Source organism: Paramacrobiotus metropolitanus, unplaced genomic scaffold, assembly GCF_019649055.1.
Source record: "Paramacrobiotus metropolitanus isolate TYO unplaced genomic scaffold, Prichtersi_v1.0 Parri_scaffold0000025, whole genome shotgun sequence".
In the NCBI taxonomy this organism is placed as follows: domain Eukaryota; kingdom Metazoa; phylum Tardigrada; class Eutardigrada; order Parachela; family Macrobiotidae; genus Paramacrobiotus; species Paramacrobiotus metropolitanus.
The window spans coordinates 81714-106296 of NW_026570245.1; the positions used below are offsets into that span (position 1 = coordinate 81714).

At 42.1% G+C, this 24583-nt stretch overlaps 3 protein-coding genes across 3 annotated transcripts; 2 read left to right on the top strand and 1 right to left on the bottom strand.

Annotated features, from left to right (window-relative positions):
• Positions 1-1121, bottom strand: LOC129587573 (ADP-ribosylation factor-like protein 4C). The gene has a single exon (XM_055481374.1). The coding sequence runs from the start codon at positions 853-855 to the stop codon at positions 268-270; it is 588 nt and encodes a 195-aa protein (XP_055337349.1). The 5' UTR covers positions 856-1121; the 3' UTR covers positions 1-267.
• Positions 1122-7524: 6403 nt separating this feature from the next.
• On the top strand, positions 7525-11327 carry LOC129587399 (atrial natriuretic peptide receptor 3-like). The gene is made up of 3 exons (XM_055481137.1): positions 7525-8080; positions 9669-9803; positions 10942-11327. Exons 1-3 carry the CDS (start codon positions 7525-7527, stop codon positions 11325-11327), a joined length of 1077 nt encoding a protein of 358 aa, XP_055337112.1.
• Positions 11328-12177: 850 nt separating this feature from the next.
• On the top strand, positions 12178-22261 carry LOC129587570 (atrial natriuretic peptide receptor 2-like). The gene is made up of 11 exons (XM_055481372.1): positions 12178-12284; positions 12439-12530; positions 12986-13124; positions 14576-15111; positions 15635-16001; positions 16127-16295; positions 16609-16764; positions 17920-18287; positions 18366-18414; positions 19999-20048; positions 22026-22261. Exons 1-11 carry the CDS (start codon positions 12188-12190, stop codon positions 22184-22186), a joined length of 2184 nt encoding a protein of 727 aa, XP_055337347.1. The 5' UTR covers positions 12178-12187; the 3' UTR covers positions 22187-22261.
• Positions 22262-24583: the final 2322 nt, after the last annotated feature.

A 24583-nucleotide genomic window follows, 5' to 3' on the forward strand; every position in this document is an offset into this window, starting at 1 on the left:
CCCTCGGGAAACGCCCCATCAACCGAATTTACAGTAATCCGCAACACAATAATCCCGCATTACCGGCTTTAAAAATAGCAGGACGTCAAATTAAAAACACACAACATAATACCCGGATAAAAATTCCGTCGACATCAAAAGCCTGTGCCATGCATAAAACTACCGTATCACAGTAAATTGACGGGAACGTAAAATAAATTGAGAACTCACAGGTTGAGCAACAGAGGACAACATGGAGGAACACAACAAAAACACCAGCAGAATTATTTACGGTTTTTTCGCCAGTTTCTTCTGCTGGCGCCGCCGCAGAATCATATCATACAGCTGCTCCAGTACATCCTCCACACCCTCCCCGGTAATGGCGCAGCCCGGCAGGACTGCCCATTCCCGCGTCGCCCCCAACTCCTTCTTCAACCCGAACACCTCGCCGATGTCCGTATGCGAGGCGGCCGTCGGCAGGTCCTGTTTATTCGCCACCACGATAACGGGAACACTCCCGGTCATCCGCGCCATCTTGGCCAGTTCCAGCTTGGACTCGTCGAAGCGCTCGGCGTCGGCGCTGTCGATGATGTACAGGATGCCGTCGCATTTGCGGGTGTACGTCTTCCACAGGGCGCGGAGTTTCTCCTGGCCCGGGACGTCGAATAAGCAGAAGGATTTCCCTTTGCAGCTCCCGGTCTTCCCGCGGACCTTCTCCCAATTAAACCCGACGGTTTTGACTGTATTCACGTACGAGTCGAATTTCAGCCGGTATAACAGGCAGGTTTTCCCGGCGTTGTCCAGGCCCAGAATGGCCACCTGGTTGCTGGGTTGTATTAACGGTGAATTGCCCATTTGCAGTAAAAAATCCCACATTACCACTGCATCGCATAAAACTCGGGATTATTCGATTTAATCCACGGCACAATAAAATAATAAATTGACACGGATGCGGTACAATATAATTCCAGTTAATCCGCGATGTTGCGTTACTCAGGCCAGGCAAAACAATCAAACATCCAACAATTCGCTGGCTGTCACGTAATCGTGTGTGTCAGGCTGCAAAAAGATTGCGCTAGTGCGGTTGCGAGAGCGAGCGAAAATATTATATTAGAGAGCTGCCATGAGAAATGCAGTGCCGGTTGTTGATGCATTGCATTTCGGTGTGGAGAGAGAGAAAGAGAGAACAAGTGCGGAGATCAGTGCGCGGCGCAGTGGGCGTCAAGTGTCCTTCATTGGACAAAGTGCCAACTAGTGGGGCGGACCGCACCGGATGCGCTGTAGTGCACTGTAGTGCGCTCTAACCTTCTTTTCCGCATCGAACGCTGGCGGGGCGGAGTCTCGACCCACTCCAACGCTGTACGTACGGGATTACCGAACTGAACAATCGTTCGCTCTATTTTTAAAGAAATTCTGAAGTTTGTTATTTTATGCGGTTTGATCTGTCAGGCTTAATTTGCAGTCGGTAAAAATCCGTATTTATATTGCCACTAGAAATTTTCTCAGCTCCCGATCACTTCGGTTATATAGCGTAATTTTAAAAAAATAATCACGGATTCAGTTTCTTGAAGGTACAACAATTTTAAAAATCATATTTTTTTTCTATAGTCCTCACTTTGCATTTGACTTTTACACGTAAGTAAATGTGTCAGTGATGACAGTCAATCGTAACTCAGCTCGTAAGTACTATCTCACACAAAAAACTAAATCTTTCTGCTCCTTAAAAACTGAGACAGCTGCAATATGCACGTTTAATATTGGAAACGCGATTAGCATTTCTTCTTCTACTTTACTTACTACATGCGTAGTAACAGAGTGTCAGAATAGTATTTTAAATTACATTTTTAGGATGTGTAAAATTTACATAAAATGTCCACGAAAATATTTATGTAGAAACAGCTATTTTTGTACGCACAGCGTCTGGAAATGGAATAAACTATACAGTTGCTCAAAAAGTCAAAATATAGAAAAAGCCGAGAAGTTTTGATTTTTCGCTTCTGCATCTGTTTAAACATCACAAGATGGCACGCAAAACCGCGACTTACGAGAAAGGAAAATTTTAAAAAGAAAGTTAACGGTCGTTTAAAAGTACTGAAGTGCAAAAACTTAATGTCGTGTTTTTGCCGTTTACGTTAATCGACCGGCAGCAAAAACGATACTTTATCTCCGCACTCATCAGACACTTATAATTTGCCTAGAGAAACACATTTTGCGCGGTGAAGCGTGAAGTAAAAGCTATACAGCAATTAACGGGGCGATTCTTTGACCAGTTGCACTCTGTTTGCGAATCAATAATCCGCTATACAGCATAAACTATAAAGCGGCGATAAATGTTAATAATATGTCAGGCGCTCTTTGTCGGCAGTTGACTTGGGTGTCAGTAGGACAGCGACGTCGTAAATAATCCTAATCAGTCGTAAAAAACTGACGGCACTAATAATAGGATTTGATTAAACGTCGCCAAAGTGTTTTTATTACGGAAGCGGCGCTGTGCGGACAATGTTACGCAGACGCCGTAATAAAGCAGCGCGCCAAAATATATCCCTTTAATACTGTGTGGACAGTGAGCTGTATAGAGCGGTCAGTGACTGACGCGGAGAGTCAGAGCGGCGGCTAAATCGGATATCTCTGTCTGTCTGTCGCTGTCTTTCTGTGACTCTCTCTGCTCTCCTGTACGGCGTTTTTCGCTTTCTCTGCCGGTGTGTAATGTAATGAGCGGATTATTAATGACTGTCAAGCTGAAGCCAACAAACAAACACTGTATATAATTCTCCATACGCCGGTAATAAATCTCTTGTCGCGCTTTTATTACTGTACACCGCAGCTTTGTTTTTACAGCTAACATAATAGACAAGCGGGCAGTTGAACGCCAAAAGAGATCCATTTCGCGCCGCGACATGGATCGAATTTCGCTGGCGAATGTATAATTAATCTCTGCGTACCGAGCATGTCATGATCGTGGCGCCGATGCAAATACCGAAGCATGCAAATTTATTATATCTTCTCTTTCACTTTATTAAAACAATCTTGTGTTTTCTTATGTTTTCTTATGCATTCTTATACTGCGAACAGTAGCGTATCGTTGAATAGGCACGAAATCGGAAGCGCGCGAGAGACTCTTCAACAAGTGTGCGGCCCGATTCAGACGCCGTCAAGCGCGACGTTTTTCTCAAGATCCGTGCAAGCACAGCGCTTTTCACCAAGTGTGTGCGCCAGCGCGTACTCAAGAGTTAGCGTCGTGTTTTTTTCTTTATTGTACAAGAAACTGTCAAGAGGTGATTTGGATTTCGTCAAGTGGCCAACAAGGTTCATTTGAGCGCATGCTCCATTTGCCTTTAATGAGCCACTGATTACGCGTTTCGTGCAGAATTTTACACAGAAAAACACAGTCATCTCATCATGAAGCAGGTTGCAAAAAAACGCACTTGAACTATTTATCTACAAAGCTGTATGGTCGGTAAACATATTTATTATAACCAAGCTTGCGGTATTTATTTTTCTAACTGTGCTTGGAAAATAATATGTAATTTTGTCTTTAAATTATTATTAATTTTTCGTTTGCACTTGCAGATCATACTTCGCAAATTTCATTAACGCTTAGAAAAAAAGATGGCCTAAAAATTTAGAATTCGGGTTCAGTATCGTTTAGAGGAATTAATTTCGGTGTTTCCAGGTGGCGAGACATTTTCCAGGTGAAATAAGAAAACATAAGAGAATATAAGAAAACATCCAACCGTTGTGCCGGCAACGTATAGCGCAATATCCGTACAATCCAGATTTCTTCTACATCGCGCTTTTATTATTAATTGTGTCGATTATTTATTGTGCGTGGGCAGTGTAGCCAGCACGAAATCCGTGCTGCCTGAATTGCCGCGGCATTGTTGGATCATGTAGGTAAATATTTGTGAGTGCAGCGTTGCAGTGCGTAGACGGGCTTTTGCCGTTGTAGAGTGCGCCTATTGTGACGATTATACCGGTAGTGTAGTGCGACAACAAGGTGAACATGCCTGGCTAGCTACGCAGATGGGACAACGCCCGTCCTCATCCATCTTTGCATACTGTATCACTTTCAAGTTACTTTTTAATTTAACTAGTTTCAAGTTCGGTTTGCGCAGAGCAATACGATTGAATTATGCAACTTCCGCACTTAAAATGTTTTCAGTATTCCAACGTTTCTCGCATTCCAGACATTATCACTAAATGAATTCGCGTACCGGACACCAGCGACACGGTGTTCCCCGCATTATTCCACATGACAGACACTTCAAAAGTTGATTATGCGATAATTATTTATAGTTTTTATGCAAGCACACGTTGTTAACATAACAAAATCCAATGGAATTAATACCGTGTCTCTGGTGTCCGGTACGCGAATCCATATTGTGAAAGTGACCGATATGCGGAAAACTTCAAAGTAGTAATACAATGCTTAAGCACTGTATCTTCTACGTACAAATATTTGCATAATGTCGATACGAATAAAAAAAATAACAAAAATTCATTTCTCTCAAAATTGGGCTGAAATAGTTATCATCCATTATACGCGATCAGTGCAAAGGTCAACCGCAACCGGCAACATCATAGCCCTTTTAACAGTGACCCGTTTCTTTATAGGAATAACATCGGCGTGGAGACCTTTTGAAGAAGCTACCAGCATCCGCGTTTCCGTGACAGTATGTCACCGGCTGAGTCTTCGTTGAGCTAAACGACGTTTTGTGCGTGGGTCGTCCAGGACACAATTCGATGGATGTACGGAAAGCAGCGGTGATCTATGCAGGTTCCACCGACTGGTGCGAACGGTTACAGCGAAGCACGGTGACAGCGCACGAACAATTAGACAAACTTCTGCCAAGTTGTTGCCGCAAAATCTTTAGGCGTTGCTTCTTTTAGCGTTTGTCCAGGCGAAGAGGACCTGTATCGCGTATGTACCAGGTACGACGGACATCTTAGGGAATTTTTAGATTTACATGGTTTAGTATCGAAGATGCCGGTTTACACAAAACCGGCATCTTCACCCCTAAATAGCGGATATAACACCCCTTAATAGCGTTAATCACTCCATTTCAATTACGCCGCAATTTTAAAACAATTAACACTGTTAATTTAAACCGGTAACTTAAAAAAATTCGGCAGCGAGAAATCCTGCTCTGTTAGGCTGCACTTGAGTATTCATAAATGACTAAACGCAAACTAGGCAAGTTCTATTGTATGTAAATGTCGTAAAAGTAGATCCTGGAAGCTGTGTAATTCTGCAGGTTAATAGAAAAACGGCCCGGTACAGCGCGTCAAAAACGGGATATGTGCAAAAGCTTTCGCGGACTCTGAATCACCTTTCTGAAATACTTCAGATATTTTAAAGCTGAATAAACTGCACACAATGTCCTGAGAATCGTTTGGGCGAGCAACATCCGGTTGCCGTGATATGGCGAATTAATACAGCATAGGAGAAAAGTTTAAATGGTTTGTTGTGTACCAAAAGTCTGGTTATTACTCGATCTTCTTGAAGCTTTGCTGTAAAAGACAATGACCATACAGTCGAAAGTGAATCAATTTCAGGTTCATATAATTTTCTTATAAATTTAAAATGAATTTTAAAACTTCTGAAATTCATTTTAAAATCGGAAAAAATGCCATGGATCTGATACTGGTTCACTTTCGACTTTATAACCATGTGTCATTTATAGCAAAGCCTTCTTTTTTGGTACACAATAATGCATGTAATCTTTTTGCCCACTCAAGGATGTCATATCCCGGCAACCGGATGTTGCGCACGCAATTGGTTTTCAGAAATCATTTAGCTTTAGAATGATATAAAGTTTTTTTTTTTTTTTTTTTTTTTTTTTTATTTTTTTTTACACCAGCTCGTTTTAAGCCATCTGGGAAACCATCTTTTAAGCCATCTTTTTTGTCTGGGAAACCTGCTGGAAGACACCGCTTTTTCGCCGCACCAATTGTAACACCGCACACGTGCGTCTGTGGCTCAGAGGTTGACGAGTTGGGCAGACACGGTCTTCGCTGTAAACGCTCCGCCGGACGCCTCCCCAGACGGACTCAGCGCCGAATTCGCTCGAGGGCTGAAAACGGCTGGGTTTCCCTCCAGAACGGAACCAAAAGGTCTATCGAAGGCTGACAGAAAACGCCCGGACGTAGTGACGTTAATCCCATGGGATCATGGAAAGCCACTCGCGATCGATGTTACATGCGTAGACACGTTAGCCGCAACATACATCGACCGCACCGCTGTTACAGCTGGAGCCGCTGCCGAAATTGCCGAGAACGCTAAGCGACTCAAGCACGCTTGGCTATCTCCGCGATACAACTTTGCTGCTGCAGCGTTCGAAATATACGGCCCACAGGGTGAAGGCGCGAAAAGCCTAGTGGACCGTGTAGGGCGTGGGATCGCTCAGGCTACCGGCCAACCACGTTCCAAAGAGTTTTTCCGACAGCGACTGTCCATACAGATTCAAAGAGGAAACGCGCTTTGCGTTATGGGCACCTTACCGGACACCGACGGCTTATCTGAAGTGTTTTTGTTGTAGTTTTGCTGTTGTGTTTTCGTTGTGATTGCAATGCAACGGTTTAAGTTAACATTTAGTTTCAAAGGAACATTAATTTGTGCGTATGGCTGATATAAAGTATTACAAAAACGTGTTTCGGAGCCCGCGAAAGCCAAAGTATTAGTGTATGAATCAGATTTTTGACTCCATGTACCGGGCCATTTCCTTCAAAAGGGACGCGCGTGCAACGCAAGGGCACGGCTGCTAATAACGTTGGAGTTGTCACCAGTCGCAAGTAATTCGAAGAGTACAGACAGGTCTGCCCGGGAACCTAAATCGAGTGACCAGGCATGTGGCATGCGGATCTCGGAAGTATACTTGATCAGCGTGTCCGTCAACATGTTGTTCTCCCTGAGAATGCCGGGTGTATGGTGTTATAACTGAATACGGCCAGGGTATTTCCGGTTAAGGGCATTAACGAAGTGCACGTGGATTATATGCCTGGCAGAATTGTGATACGAAAAGACCGAGTGAAGGCGCATCACCAGATGCGGTGTCACCAGCTGCATATGACGCATTCCCCTCTTGCACAAGGTGAGAGCAATTTGCAGCGATAATTGCGGTATGTTTGGATTTACAAGACATCTCTCTCACTGCGCTGTCCATTGCAGATGTCGTGTTTTCCGGAGATCCATTATATAAGATCCGCGGAAACGTACTTCTTAGGTATCGGTGCGATTTCCCCTGTGCGGGAGAATCTGTGCGATATCTTGACTAATTTGCTTATCCATTTCCGCTCTATTTAAGATCATATGTGCGCATTAGTGTCAGGTGCGGGAATTGTTTCGAAGAACAGGGTTGCAAAGCCGAATGGGTGTCCTACATATTATAAGGCACATACGCGCTTGAAATTATATCCTGCCTCAATGTCTCAGTTTTATGATAGTGCTCATGTGGTCATGAAGCAAACGCGGTGAACGAAATTTAAAAAAAAACATCTCATGCCTTTTTTTTACAAACCGCGCAATAATATCGAAAAGGACGCCCAATGGCATATTTCTTGATCATGATTTTGTATAATCTGCCCAATTACGTCGCGGGGCATAACAGCAGTGTGACGATAATCAACTGCGCCATCATCCTGCCGCAGTCCAACACCCGTTGGCTACCCTTTGAGTACGACAAACTAGCGCCGGCGTTCAATCTGGCTTTCGCCAAAGCGGAAAAGATATATAATGTGCGGTTTAAGCCGTATGTCGGATTGTATGCGAATTACTGTAACGATAGTCAGGCGCTGGGTCAAGCCGTCACAGCCCTGCAGCACCATCCCGTCCAGGTTTTTTTCGGACCGGCATGTCACGATGAACTAACGGCGGTTAGTAAGCTGGGGACGTTTTACAATATTACCGTGATGTCAGGCGGCGGCAGCTTTGCGGGATCGCTCTCGGCTTATCCATATACACCCCGCCTCGCGTATAATATGATTGACCAGTGGTCACTGTTTCTCTTAATGTGCGCGCAGTTCAAGTGGAAAAACGTGGCGGTAGTATACGATGATGATCGGGAAAGTGCAACTGCTGGTATCGTCCAGAAAAACGCAGAAGGTGCGTCGTAAAATAATTCTACCTTATTTCGGAAAAAAACCAATATAATAATTATATTGCTTTGCATATTATGCAAAAGCAGATAATATTATAATATTACAGATCTGCACTACAGCATGCTGTACGTGCAATAATTATAGGAGAATACTAGTCATCAACGAGTAAAAGTAACTACGTGGGTTGGTATTTTATTGGTCTTTGACTTTTCTCCTTAATATAGGGGGAAAAATGAGTCTAGCCGAACCAGTCCCTTGTACTTCTGAGGCAAGCCAGCTGGTGGTTTACGTTGTGGCTTCAGTGTTTTATGTAAAGCGCTGCTACAAAGGACATTCCAAAAGTTTCTTTCCCTATTTTGCCTGCGTGCCATTTCAAGTGATATGCGAACGATATATTTTTTATTATGTAACATGTTGTCTGAGTTATCGAAGAAAAGAAAACTTTGAACTGTCGATGAAGAACTGCCCAGGTGAAAAATCATTTAGCCGGTGGTACTTCTGGCAGCCTAACCACGTCCTTCCAAAACTTTAGCTGTAATGTTGTCACTTCTCTCCTTCTCGATGGTTTTGAATAAAATTTATAATAGTGAAGGCTTATTATGTACTTGTTATTATCATGATCATGAATCGTTTCCAAACTTTCACAAATTAAAATAATAAAATTGTTTCTACAGACATCCGTTTTTTTTGGTTTTCCGCTTTCCTGCTATTCCAAACTTCCAATTCTTTTCCACAATAAAAACTGTATCCTTGACCCACCCCAGCACATACTGGATATGATTCAGTTTATCGCTAGCCTGTTTGCAACAAATTGTTTTCCGGATTTTTTAATATTTTTGCCGTCTGGAAACTGGCAAGCCTCATGTTTTGACAACTGGTCACTAACACTTCCGATTTTCTTCTAAAAGCAGAAAGGGCCGAATCTTTTTGATCTTAATTTACACTGTAAGAGGGAAGACTTCTGAACATAAAAACGTTTTGTGCTTCTTGAAGTTCGAACGGGGAGAATGTTAAAAATGTTAAAATTTTGCGAGGAACCCGGAAGATAGGCTGCCAGACACCGCTGAAAGTCTTTTTGGCGAATTTTCCCCTTCCTCTTTGAACAGGACCTAGTTTAAATTTTTTAATAATTAGTTAGTAACTGGCATTAGTAAAAATATGGGTGAAAAGGGCTAAGTGAGTTTGTGGGGGTAGATAAAAAATAGGGAAAGAAACTTTTGGAATCGCCTTTGTATTAAGGCTGTGCGGCACTGACGCGGTACATGTGGTTTGAGCTGCACCGGGCTATAATACAGTTTTTATAGCCTGCTTACCTGCAGTTGTACGAATGCTGCTTACCTGTTATTAGTATCTGTACTCGTAATCTTAATAGCGGCGCTGTATATAAAACGCTGTCTAGCCACAACGTAAACCACCAGCTGGCTTGCCTCAGAAGTACAAGGGACTGGTTCGGCTAGACTTATTTTCCCCCCTATATACCTATTATGGTACCGACTATTTGTAAGTAATATCTGATGCTGCTAACAAAAATTACGGGCGATAACCAATTCTTATTTGCTGCAGTTGTGAATACTGTCTGGTTACAATTTCAGGTTTGCTGCGTTTGCTCAAGGGCAAAAATCTCAAGCCTACCGAGATTATTTATTCATTTCCCAGAGGTTTCAACGTCTCAGTCGATCCGTCACAGCTTGATGGGATACTGCGTGAAGGCAGTAAAAATGCTCGAGGTATGCAGGATATCATATCAGGCGTACAAGTAGGTCCGGATGATGAATACGCATAAATACAGCGAAATATATAAATTCACGTGCCACGCCCGTACCCGGACATTTGGGAGTGTGACATTTCGCCGCAATTAAATTCGACCCGCGACATTTCGCCGTGGGACATTCTGACGCTGAGACACGTCGGTTTGGGACAATCTACACTCTACAGTGAGACATTTGAATATTACGATGTTTTGACGCAGGACGTCTGGTTGCGGAAACTTCGCCGCAGAAGAATTCGGCGAGCTTAATATCCGCCGGTTTTCCGGGTTTCTTGGAAGTTTCCTTAGGTTTTCTTAGGTTTCATAGGTTTGTTGGGCTTCTTATGTTATTTTCGGGTTATTCTTAGGTTTCTTAGATTTCATAAGTTTGTTGGGCTTCTTATGTTATTTTTGGGTTATCCTTAGGTTTCTTAGATTTCACAGGTTTGTTGGGCTTCTTATGTTATTTTTGGGTTATTCTTAGGTTTCTTAGGTTTCGTAGGTTTCTTATTTTTCTTAGGTTTCTTAGGTTTCGTGGCAAAATGTTTCGGCGTTCAAAACGGCCAGGCGACGAAATGTCTCGCGGCGAGATGACCTTGCGGCGAAATGTATGCGACCGAAAGTCTTGCGACCAATTGTCCTCGGTGATATGTCGCGGTGCCGTTACGCGAGACTCCATACTACGGCGCGCCACGATGCTTGTTCTAATTACGAACCATGTGTTTGGCTGGCTGGTGGCTTGGTTCACCCCATATAAATTAAAGAGAATATCAATAACTTTCTGGCGGACGGTGGATAGAACTGTCGGTGCGATAAGGGGCAACCTAACTGCGGAGCGCACTTGAGCATTGTGGTAAAGAATCTTTAGTTGCCACTACATATTTTTAGTGGTCAACATCGCGCTCTGTGTGCTTATTTATGGTTAGCTGTACCTTTACGTGTTCAGTATCCCGTCCGGCTTGTACGTACACTAAATCATTACGTGTTCGAATCATTTTTCACGTGCTGACTGTATACTGATAAAATTTTGCTTTTCGTGAACAGTCAGTCAATCGGATGTTAAAAATACGGGGTAAACATCTCGTACAATTTAAAAGTCCGTTGCAATGCACTTGCAGTGATGGTTCTCATGACCGACTTCCTCAAGCTCCGCTATTACATGATTCAAGCTAGACGCCAGGGTATGTGCAACGGGGATTATGCTTTCTTCGCCGCCGATCTTCTCAGGAATAATATTCTAAAGACCAATAAGTCATGGATTATGAACGATACCTACGATGCCGAAGCCGAAGCGGCATTCCAGTGTCTATTTGTTATCGCTCTACGGGATTCCCGAAAAGATGTTTCGCACCTAATATTCCGGCAAGAGATATCCAAGTACAGCAACGAAAAACCATACGGATTCGCTGATATTGGCGTGGATTATATCCTTTTCTTCCGTATTTATAATATTTATATCAGGACTATAATTCCAGGGACACCCATAGGGCTTAGCATTTTGTGATGCTTGTTCAAACCAGGAATCTTTGAAACTAATGTGCTAACCAGGGCACATTTTCCGGGTCCAAATTCAGAAAAATCTGATCTTTGGCAGAAACATAGTATACCATCGTAGTATATTTAAAAAAATAATTTTAGCTGCTGACACTCAAAGGGCGTGGCCAAACAAAATTAATAATTAAGTAACAGCACATACTGTTGCACTGCACTAGTGTAGTACTCTAACAGCTGTTTCTCATCTTTTGCCGTGTACGACTATAGCACGCTTAAAAAATAATGAACTTTAATACTCGTATTTACCACAAGTTTAGGGAGCACACTGCACACAGTGAGGAAAAGCAAAATCCAGATCAAATACAGTGGCAATATGTGGTACGTAAGTACTGTTGCACTACCGCAAAGAATCGCAGCTACAAAATGGTTTTTCTACTCTGTCGTCTTAACGTTTGCACATTAAATTTTTCATTAATCATAATGTGGCAAAGTACGTTTCTGCCATAGGTGAAACTTTCCTGATATGCTGTCATTTTATAAAAAGCCTGTGCGGGTATAACGCTAGTGCAGAATACTGTAATAACATGCAGTATTACTTACTTATTAATTTTTTTTTGGCCACGCCCTTTGAGTGTCAGCAGCTGAAATTATTTTTTTAAATATACTACGATGGTATACTATGTTTGTGCCAAAGATCAGATTTTTTTGAATTTAGACCCGGAAAATGTGCCCTGGTAAGAGCTCTTTTTCCTGTGTACGTTCGACAGTAACGATATTACGAAGCATCAGGCATCATTGATTCAATGCCGGGTTTCTTTTACTCGTTCTCGTGTCGGTGCACATTATCAAGGGACGTTCCACGATGCCGTCATGATGTATGCAATGGCTGTCAACGAGACGTTAGAGGATGAAAATGATATTACTGCCGCCAATATCCGACTCAAACTGATCAACAAAACATTTAGCGGTAAGTCGAAATTACTGATGCGTCACCTCACTATGATGCGCAGCTGCAGGAAAATTGTCTAGAATTTTACACATGATTACAGTGCCGGCTTCGGTATATACCATGAACCGAATTTTTACTTGCATGTAAAGGTCAACCAACTTTCTTTGTTTAGGCTCACATGGAGTTGTGCGTCTCGGTCCTTCGACCGATCGTGTGGCAGATTACGAAATTTTGCAACTTCGCCACGACGATACCGAATTCAAGGTCAGTGTTCACACGTTCAGTGAATAAACAGGTACGCCGCACAGTAGAAACAATCAATAGATACCGCGGAAGTTGCGAGACTTTATTCAGTTCATTATTATTATTATTATTATTATCGTACTACAGTAGCCAAACTCCATTACGGAGACTTATTACCCTCAGGAGAAAAACCGTTGGGCAAACCAGGCTATTGGAAATTTTTTTGTTAATTTTGAAAATTTTATACTTTTTTTGGTTTGATTTTATGGGATAAAAGTTACCCACCTAGGAATGTATCTAAACTCGAACTGCTCAGTACGCATCATTTTTTGGACGCTTAGAAATCGAAATTGGGTGATGCTATATCAGTTACATGCCATAGTCTACAGCGAGCAATGCATCTGATCTGTAAGCTTGTGGAAACAAATGTCACGCCCAGGCTGTGCAGCATTCTCATGTCATGTGATCATTTCCAGCCATTTGCGGAAGTGCGCGGCGAGAATGGGCAGTATACGGAAATACGGCCAGTAATATGGTTGAATCGTGCTAATCAACCTCCACCCGATACACCTCCTTGTGGCTTTGATGGATATGATCCCGATTGCGTGGCCGCCGGTGCGTACACGTAAAACAGAGCATTTATTTACTTTAATGCCCGGAAGGAGTACAGCTGTACAAGCCAGGTCGGTGATTAATTTCCTGTGAGATGATATACAGGATAGCTGTTACGCTGCAATATGACAAAACCACTGTCCTACAATTGGCGCAGTCCATGGAAGTATGTTTTTCGCTGAATCGTCCTGTGTGATACACATTGTGTAACAACGGTGTGCTAGTGCAATTACGAACTTCGTATTACCATGCACAGGGGAGATATCATTACACTCAGAGTCTCAGACGCCCATGGGAAAAGTGAATCACTTTTCCCATGGGCAAACTACATTACACTACATTCACTGCAAAAGCTAACGCGTTGAAGAAGAAGCTATACCATTGTCAGGTTTCGAACAACTGACCAGGGCACATAGGGGTCTTCCAAATTCAGAAAAATTTCATGTTTTGTAAAATTGTAGTATACTATCGTAGTATGCTTAAAAAATATTTTCATCTGCCATGGTCATGGGGGCGTGGCCAGACTAAATACACATTTTCGATAATTTGTTATGAAGTGCAGTACGAGTACAGCTTAGGACAAAATGGTCGCATACCCAAAATCTCCACATTCAGTACGCATGCAGCGCAGTGCACCGTACGACTGAGTTCAAAATATCCGGTTCGTACAAATGCACTGCACCGCTTGCGTACAGAATGCTGGGTATGGGGCTATGCGACCATTTCGTCCTACATTGTACGTACTGTATCTGCTATTATTAGTAAAAAAAGTTTTTTCCACGGTTTACTACATACAATACTAATTGATAAAAAATTTTCGAAAATGTGTACTCAGGCAGCAATGACACGAGCCGCTGCACGTGGGCATCGTTCACATCACCACTGGACAGCTGCAAAAGTTCACGGTGCTACAGTATAAGTACAATATAAAACTAATTACGAATAATTCCACTCACTGCACTGCATAGTATGTGATAATATGCAAACTTTCAAATGTTGTCTGGCCACGCCCCCTTGACCATGGCAGAAGAAAATATTTTTTAAGCATACTACGACAGTATACTACCATTTTACAAAATATGAAATTTTTCTGAATTTTGGAGGACCCCTGTGTGCCCTGGTGAGTTTCTCAAATTGCTCATTCGGCAAGAATAGTGTCTTTTCTACAATCGAGAACCATATGAGTTCAATATGGCGCGTTGCAAAAACGTTATCAATTTTGTTAGATATTTATTTTGGAAGTTACTCCGTATTGCAGTGTGATTTTACTACGACGTATTGAAGTGTATTGCAGAAGTATTGAAATTACTACGTAGTGCAGTGTTTTATGGTGCGTATTCATTTTGTACGGTAATACGGTAACAGGAAAGTATGTATGCTATGCGTACGAGTGTTGGAAATGGGAGACAGCCGCTGTACGGCCAAAAACAATTAATTCTTTAAATCTGTTACAGCCCGAACAACGCTAGCGGCGAGCCTGGGTGGAGCCTTGGGAGTTCTCGTGGTATGCGGAGTAATTTTCGCTGTGGGATACCGGCAAATTAAACTCAACATGGAGCTCAACGATGTGAACTGGGTGGTGCGGCATAGCGACATCATCGTGCAGAAAATACGACAGAACAAGAGTATCATTTCCACCGCCACGGAAAGTTTCGTGTCTCTAGCGCCGAGCGGAAAATCAGCATTATCCCTTTTTCATCCCGCACTGAATTTTGGCCAGTCCACGCCGACGGGACTGAACAAGGGTGGTAACACGGCGATCGCCGAATCTGTTATGCTCACCAGCGTGACAATGGTGATTTGTCGCAGTACAGCTGCTATACTGCGGCCGTGTGAGCATGCCAGAATCGCATTAACGGAGAGGACACGGAATGAAGTGCGCATTGTTAAATCCATGAGCCATGACAATGTGGCCAAATTCCTAGGCGCATGCATTGAACCGACACATACAGCGGTATTAATGGAATACTGCTCCCGTGGGAATTTGCATGTAAGCTAACAAACTATGTCCGTTTCAAGCCATTTAACAAGTCTCAAGCCATTTCACCACGTAGTTATCGAGATCTGAAAAACTTACCAAAAGGTGACAATGCCATAACTTTTCACGGTCAAATTGTTTTTGCAAACCAGCAAAAAACCAGGACCTGCGGGACTTTGTAGTGATATTACATCTACAGCCGAATACGTAGTTTTATGCCTATGACTGGATATTTTGCAACACCAATCATTTTGAACTCCAGTGACCAATAGGCACTTAATTTCTTCGGAGAATTTATCTTAAATTTGTCAGTTTTATGACAAACATTGGGATAATTACTTCTTAGTAATTTTATTATGGTTTATTGGTTCTGTTGGTCCTTATGCGCAAACCATCTCTGTAAGCAAAATGTTTGTTTGATGTGTAAGAGTATTAAGTAAAGTGTAGGCGGAAGGAGGGCGTAGCAGCCGTTACTACATAGTTTTTCGAAATCTACTGTATATCTGTATAGTACGCAGGGGCTTTTTCTGTGCAGGATGTTCTTCATAATGATGCACTGAATCTGGAATGGCTGTTCCGCATCTCCTTCCTAACGGACATCGTCCAGGGTCTTGCATACATCCACAATACCGTACTGGAACACCATGGCCGCTTGACTTCGAGGTGCTGTTTTATCGATAAGCGATTCCTTCTAAAGATTTCCGATTACGGGTTGCCGTCATTTTACCACCCCGGTCGCCAGTGGGGACCCGCTGACCTTTTATGGACGGCTCCGGAGCTGCTACGGGGCAACGCCCACATGATACCAACCCAAGAAGCGGATATTTATAGTGTCGGTATAATACTGCAGGAGATCATTTTGCGCGAAAGCCCATATTACCAGAGTAATCTGACGGCCGACGGTGTGTATCAGTGAAACATTGTCCACCGACTAACATACATGACGTGCACGTGCATGCGTTTCCTCGGTCATTATGCAGGCTAGCAAATCCGGCAATTCATAACCTCCATTATGGTTCGATTACAGAAACTGTATGGCATTTAATAGCCGGCGAAAATCCCCCTTTCCGCCCTCTGGTGGATGATCCGTTTTGTAACCCGGAACTGATTGCCATCATGCAGTCATGCTGGGCAGAAAATCCTTCGGATCGACCACGACTTGGACAATTGCGGACATCCATAAAAACGTTGGCCAGGTGAGCGGTTAGAAAACAGGCTGAGCGATCATTTATCCGAAAAAATGTTCCAATAGCCTGGTAAGATATTTCCGTTGAAAGGAGTTGGCTACTGTAAAGCGAAAAAAAAAAAATAATAATAATAATAATAATAATAATAATAATAATAATAACAGGGCTACGTTTCCATTCTCGTTCCGTTCCTGTTAACTAAGGAAAGAAAATTTTTATGCTATGCCTTCGCTTCATGATCTATATAAAGTAACGGTTAATTATCAAAAGCCAAATCTGATTACGATTTCTTGAGCATTTAACTATTCAAAATGCGTGCCAGGTCTTTTGGTGTCGAGCGGAACAGCATAATCGATACGCTACTAGAAAGGATGGAGCAGCACACCCAAAATTTGGAGAATTTAGTGGCGGAAAAGACTACTGAACTTTTGGATGAGAAGAAGAAAACCGATCATCTGCTGTATTCAATTCTTCCAAAGTAAGCATTATAATGTTATGTATATATATCCGAGGATAGAGTGTTGCTGAAAAGAGTTCTTGTTTTAAACTTTCCGCACTCTAATTACTGTAAATCCCCTTCAATTGGTACTCGCACCAAAATTTCCATAATTTATGCTGCTTACCATATATGGCGGGAAATATAAAATTTTGTGTCATTATTGCCAAATCAATTTATGTTGTGGGATTTCCCACAATTTTCTGCGTGGCTGTATCCGTCTTTTTGTAAATTCATGGCTTAGTTGCTAATGTGGCTACTTAAATTCTACAGTTATATTGCAACCGGAAATCGGCATTTCGGTTTCGAAACGGTATTAACTCCTTAATTTGGATTACTGGTTCTCACACTCGCCCTACTTCTTTTTGCTGCCTTATATGGGCTCCCCTTATATTACTCTCTCTTATCTGGGCTCCCGGCTAGTTAGCAATACCCGTCAAGTTAAATTTACCGGATTTATAGCAGAAACATTTTCTACTTCTTTCAACCGGATTTACAAGTAAGCACACCAAAGAATTCCGAAATTTCACATCCAAATTATACCTATATATATATTTATTATATTATCTATATAATAATATTTTTTATTAATTTCAACCGGATTTGCCAAACTGAAAGACAACAAACTGAAAAATGCCGAAATTTCATATCCCATTAATTTTTCATGTGGTTCTTGGTCCATTTAAGCGGGCGACGTTTCTTAAATAAATTTTAGGAAGATTTTGAATCTGTCGTTGATGCAACCTGATTACCTGAGCACTTTGAAACAAACCAAATGCTACAAAATAAATATTTTAAATAAATCAAAATTTTCAGTCAGGCATAACAAGCTGCGAAAGTGTGAGTAATAACGTAACCGCCCATGCAGAGGATTGCTCATATTGCTCGGGAGCCCAGATAAGGGAGAGTAATATAAGGGGAACCCATATAAGGCAGCATTCGAAGTATGAAGGATTATTTGTTAAAATGCAATACAGTTGATTTATTTAACCTTCAGTTACCTTGTACTGATGGAGCGGCAGCATTAAATGAATTATTTTTTATTTGATTTATTGTTTTGGAACAGTGATGTTACCGCTTCTTGTGAAATCAATAAAAAAAAACACATTGATAACCCAGTTTGCCTCGCTCGGACAGAGCTGTCGCCGAACAGTTGAAGCGCGGAGAACATGTGCTACCGGAAAGCTTTGAGAGTGTTACCCTGTACTTCGGCGATATTGTCGAGTTCACCACCATTGCCAGCTGCAGCGGACCCCTCGATATGGTGAACTTCATGAATGATCTTTACAGCCACTTTGACGAAATCATCGCCGCGTACGATGCGTATAAAGTGGAAACCATTGGCGACTGTTATCTGATTGCATCCGGATTACCGCATCGCAACGGTCTCAACCATGCAGTGGAAGTTGCGCGAATTGCTTTTCAGTTGCGCCAAGCCATAACGGGTTTCACTATAGCCCATCTCCCGGAAAGAGCCGTACAACTGCGCATAGGACTAAATTCCGGTAAGACGACGGCAACCGGCAAACCGATTGTTACCGATTCTTTACGCTAGATTCCAGCTAAAAGAGCTCTTTTTGTAGGACCATGTGTTGCCGGAGTTGTCGGCATTGCCACGCCTAGATACTGTCTGTAAGTTGGGAAAATCAAAGAAACTGAAAAACCGAAATTTCAAAATGCAAATCTGTCTATGAGTAGGCCTCATGTCCACGAAGCGGAAGAAATCATCGACGGTGTCACTGTAGAGTAAAATTTGTTATAACGCCAATGCATCACATTGCACGAACAAAATTAATGGAATGCTTTAAGGGATTTGGCCCGGTACATAGCATTAAATTCGTGTACACTACGGGAACTTTCGCTGTCGCGCACTCCCAAACACTTTTTTCCATTGCTTTATGGAACTTTGTAGCCAAATGATTTGTATGCAGCGGCGTGGAGTCCGTTTTCGCGCGCAGCATCCGACTGGGCAGTTATGGCAGTAAGAAAATTCCAAAACGTTTAAATGCATTCAGGTGTACCAAACGTTTCATTATGGACCGGTTGTAACCGTCCAAAACGTCCGGACGTCTTAGACGTCCGGACGATTTGGACGGTTACAACCGATCCCTTTCAAATTTTATACGTAAATTCACATAACCATGAAGATCGTTTTTACACCGACCCACTGTTCTAGCATGTTTTTCAAATTTTAAAATGAATTTCAAAAATTTTAAAACTCGTTTTAAAATTCGAAAATAACCGTGGAAGGCTGGATCCGTTTAGGGACGCTCTTCATAGTTATGTGCAAAAGTAGAAAGGGATCGGTCCATAATGAAACGTTTGGTACACATGAATGCATTTAAACTTTTTGTAATTTTCTAATAGCCATAACTCCCGAACTTGATGTTGCGCGCGAAAACGGATTTCCCGCCTCTGTATACAAATCCTTTGGCTACACAATGTCAGAAAGCAACCCAAAAGAGTGTTTGGAAGTGCGCGAAAGCGAATAATCCCGTCAATGTACACGAATTTAGTGCTATGCACCGGGCCAAATCCCTTAACTGTATGACGTATTTATCGAATTTGTGCAAAAAAGCTTGAATTTTTTAGAGTAGGGCTTGTTTCCCGGAGGCCCGTTATTTCGGGTGGGGGGGGGGTTGCATTATTTTCCAAACAGCAAGGCAGGGAAGGGGCCAGTAATTTCCCAGCAGAGGCGCATTTTGCTCTGCCCAAACTGAAGGCAGTGATTATACGACTGCAGATCTGCAATCTGTTTATTAGGCAATCGGCCAATACACAATTCGCGTGTGCAGCTTTACACCAGTTAAAGCATATATTTTAAACAGTGAAAAATTATATATGACTTAAATCCAGTTTTTTTTAAATAAGCGTGCAATTCCCTGTAATTTTATCGTGGTTATGCGTAACCAGTGTACTGACAACAATCACCACATCCTTATGTCCGCTTATGACATTTTTATTGGATGTTTACAAGCGCAACAAAACTGATGGTTTTGTTACGCTTGTCGTTTATCGACACCCCCGTGGGCTGCGCTTTCGGGGAGTGGTGTGCAGCTTCCCAAAGCGGATGCGGGAAGATGCAGGCATATTGCGGGCGGGTAGCTTATTACGAAGAGGTGTAACTTTGATAACTGCGGTACTTTGCTGTGTGATGTTGCTCGGAAAAGCATGTATGGCTTTGAATTTGTGCACTTCAAATGTTGCTGTTCGCAGGTTCGGTGATACGGTTAATGTTGCTTCGAGAATGGAATCGACAGGCGAGCGTAAGCCGAAATTCAAAATCTGACCAGGGCCCGGTCAGAGGTTTGACTCAGAAATTGATTTGTTGTCTGAAGAGGGAGTCGTCCTAGGGTGCACTTAAAAAATATTTTTCTTCGCCACTGGTGCAATGGGCATGATCAAACACAATTGTCATGGTCTAGCTATTGCTTATTCTATGTATCGTAGTGGTACGGTAAGGCTTTACTTTTACAGCGAGTACACACCTTACACTGCTAAGTTTTATTTTCCGAGCATGGTCTTACCCGTTATCACTGATCCTCCTTCCTTAAACCACTTGATCTCCTTCCTTAAATATATTTAAAATTTAATTTTCTGATTTCAGTGTTTTGACAATATAATATTTCTAGAGTATCTCGCCGATTGTCGAGTTTGCGGAAGGCCGCGCTGCGCAGCAGATATTTTGTAGACTGATACGTAGTGGATTCCTTAAAAATTTTAAATTCTTAAAGCAAGTCAGAAAACAAAATTAAATGAAGGAACAAGCTAACAGTCAACAGATAGTAGACTAGCGACAACGGGTACCTTAACGCTCGGAAAAAATTTATACTAGTAGCAGACAGCAGTGCTGAGCAGGTGGCAATGGGCAGCATGGCAATACGTAAGCCTTAACCGTGTGCACGACTACCCCACTATTTCCCTGTACAGCGCTTGCGCAGGTCAAATTTCAGAAGAGAGTTATACATAAGCATATACAGGACCGCACGTCTTTTACGCCTGTATTACGTTTTCTTGAGCTATTTCAGCCGTCCGTAGCATACCGAATTGTGGAGAATTTAGTTCTCTACAATTCAGTATATACGTAACTTGTCCAGGAAAATATAAGCTGAGCTATGCAAAAGGAGTTTTACCGAAAATATCTTAATTCCAACTGCTGGATCACCTTGCGAACACCCTTGTTTGGCAGTTCAGTGCAGCAATACAGCGCAAGACTATTTCGTATGATGCTTTCTGCAACTATTTCAGACAGTTTTGCTTGACAGATTCTGCATCTAAATGTAGAGAAAAAAATTCTCTACGTTTAACTTTCTACCTGACAGTCCAATCTCTCCTGAAAAACACGAAGTGGCGTTTTCTTGCCTGCTTCGCAGTCAGCGAAAACATTCCGTCGCGGACTCGCTGTGCAAATTACGTATTATTCGTGAACTATAATTGAACACTGCCGTTATTTATTTCAAAACTTCACTCAAACACGTTTTAAGAACATTTAAACAAACAAAAGTTTGTAATTAACGTTTGTAGTTTGTAATTGTTTGTAGTTTGTAGTTTGTAATTTAAATTATTAACAATAACTTGTAATTAACGGTATAGTCAGGGACCATACACAAACTGCGTACAGAACGAATTTTCGGGAACGTAGTTTATAGATAGTCCCTTACAGTATCTTCCTTTGTGTAACTTGATGCTTGTGCTGTGCTAAACCACCCCCCTAAAATGTGCGAATCAGAATCGTGTAACATTTTGGTTACAGACTTTCCATAGACCTGACGAAAACAAGCCGTAAACTAAATAGTGTACAAAGACTAGTCTTTGTAATTATTCTAGTTTAACCAACTGCCAACTGGTGTCAGTCCGCTCCGGAAAACGTTAAAATAAAAGAAATACTGATTCCACCCATAGAGGCCCATGCTTTCTCTCGTCTGAAATATTTTGTGCACAGTGCATTACAAAGCCCGCACGCACACGGGTAATGCTCATTACACCACGCACAGTACAATACTTCAACCTTAATATTCGTGTTTGACGAAGCCCACTGGACAGTTGCTGGTATGTTTTTTAAAGATATCCTCGGCCTACTCTCTATTTAGACAAAAAACCAAATTTTTCTTAAAGGCCAGCTTCTGAACGGGGTCCTGGTGAGTTAATGTTTTTTATTCTAGGAAATGTCAGAGTGCGCTATGACTGACGATACGCAGAGTGAATTTTTCTCGGTTTTTAAACATTTTCCGATTTATTTCTAGCGATGAAGATCCAAATAACCCAAGAAACCGAAAGAATATTAAAGAAGTTTCATTCCTTTATTGTGGAATGTCGAGGAGAAATTTCCGTAAAAGGAAAAGGAATCATGCGGACTTTCTGGTTATTGGGAGAAAATAAGGCACTATTCCACGCAGTAACGTGACATTGAGGGCGCCGCTAAGATTATTGGGATAGCCTTATTTTTTTTGTAACCAATTATCGTACTTTGCTCGATGTCTTGTAATAAATTGTCACTTTCAGCTCGGTGAGTGTTATTATTTTGACCGCTTCATTGACAAGAGTAAGAACTGACAATGAAACTGATTGTCATAGTATGGTTTAAATACAGATACTAATAGTGAGTTTGCGGTGACAAACTGCATTTATAAACGAAATCGATACGTACAAACAAGTGACGTCACCGGGACGTTGTGAGCCATATATTCAAAGCCCATTTCTGAGCGGTCTCTACCGTCACTTGTTTGTATACCTAGATTTCGTGTATACATGCAGTTGTCACCGCAAATCCTCTAATAATTCTTCCGATACGAGATTCTAATACTGTATCGTCGACTCAAGTTGGCACCATTTTTTACACTGCGCCAAATCCATGCTATACAGCACTATGCGACGTGCAAGCGTGCACTGAACTGCTAGAACAGCATCATACAATCAACCAGGGCGGTTGATAGCGACTGTTGCCAAAATACGGCCTGATAGTATCGAGACCCCCGTTATATTTTCAAAAATGAAACCTTTAACAGTTTTTTTATGATAATTCTTTTCTTTGAATACACCGTTAGATTCGTCGTAAAATTCTGAACAAAACGGTTCAGGCCGAATTTTGAAATTCGCATCCCCAAGGCGGGCTTAAGATCTACGACCACGAGCGGTCGCCCAAACGACACCCAAAATTCTTGGGCATTCCCCCTTGAGCACGGGAGAACTGGGCTGATTTGGACGAATCCCCCATAATCTCGGGTGTTATATTTTTGACAAAAATTATGAAAACTAACCTATAATTTTAAATTATGAAAAACAATACGTTCAGTCGTTTTTTGAAGGGATTCGATTTCAACCGCCCGGGTGGATTGTGTGATATTTTTCAAGCAGTTCAGTGCACGCCTGCACAGTGCACGGTGCTGTATAGCATGGATTTGGCGCAGTGTAAAAAATAGTGCCAACTTGAGTCGACAACACAGTAATATTACCGTACTATTAATGATGATACTTCAGTAGAGATACTAATAATTACTTGAGCGTCCATACTGGCTGTATTACATTAATAATCTATCGAAGTGACAGTTTTGCCGCATTATTTTTGCGGCGAAATAGCCATTAGCTTTTTGTTTTGTTAGGTCGTTTTGCTACAGCTGGTGACCGGAATATGAAACTGTATAATTAAAGTGACCGGAATATGAGAAAACGCGAAGTATGTTATGTCGTTCTGTCTAATAAAAGGGGGTCCCCGTTTAATTCTTCATATTCCTGCGCCGTGTCCCTGTCCATTCAGCGCCCAGTTTGTTCGTCCGCCCATCAGCAAACGTATACGTGCAACGGTACAAGTGAAAGCTTCTAAAAAACCAAATCACTGACCGACAATTAAATACAAACCACAACCGAACCGACGTATTAATCAGCCAAGAATTCTTAGGTAGATATTAAATTTTATTGGCTCCAAAGACAGTCTCTGTAAGTTTACGTTTCCGGCTTGTACGGGCCGTTAGTGGACGTGTTGATAGTGGGGTTCACTTTGATCCCGCAACCGTGACATAAGTGCTGGAGAGAGCTCAACCATCGTCTGAGCATGGAGCGGTATTCTCGGTTCATAGTGAAAAAGATCACCTGCAAATATTCCCTCTGTTAACCATAATCGGAGGTTTCTTACGATAGCACGAATGTCTACTATTCATGCAGATGTACTATGCCTGAAGCAATTCCGATATACTAATTCCGCTATGCTAGTTTGCATCGTGTCTGTAAGTTCACATAGTGATTACATGCGTTCTCGTTCTCGAGATGCTACTGCCACTACATCATTATGAAACTATCGGTATTTTGGAAAAAATTAGGGCATGTTTGCGAAACCTCCGGACTATTCGCGAAAACATCGATGTTTTCGCATAAAAGACGGCATCCTTGCGAAATCAACGGACTTTCACCGAAATTATCGCTTTACATACTTTGAAAAAATAACGGCATTTTTGCGAAACCTCCGGACTATTCGCGAAAATATCGATGTTTTCGCATAAAAGACGGCATCCTTGCGAAATCAACGGACTTTCACCGAAATTATCGCTTTACATACTTTGAAAAAATAACGGCATTTTTGCGAAACCTCCGGACTATTCGCGAAAATATCGATATTTTTGCATGATCATGATTACATACCGGGTTGCCACCATATCCCAATAAAAAGACGAATCGTAACCACAGCACCGTTTCCGTGGTGGGCCGCGCTAGACCCTGGTCTTCCAAGAGCGTCAACAAAGGCTGCGGAAAGAAGCAGACACAGTGCCACAGTGCCGACACCAGCAGGACGAGCGCTAGCTGCCAGGAG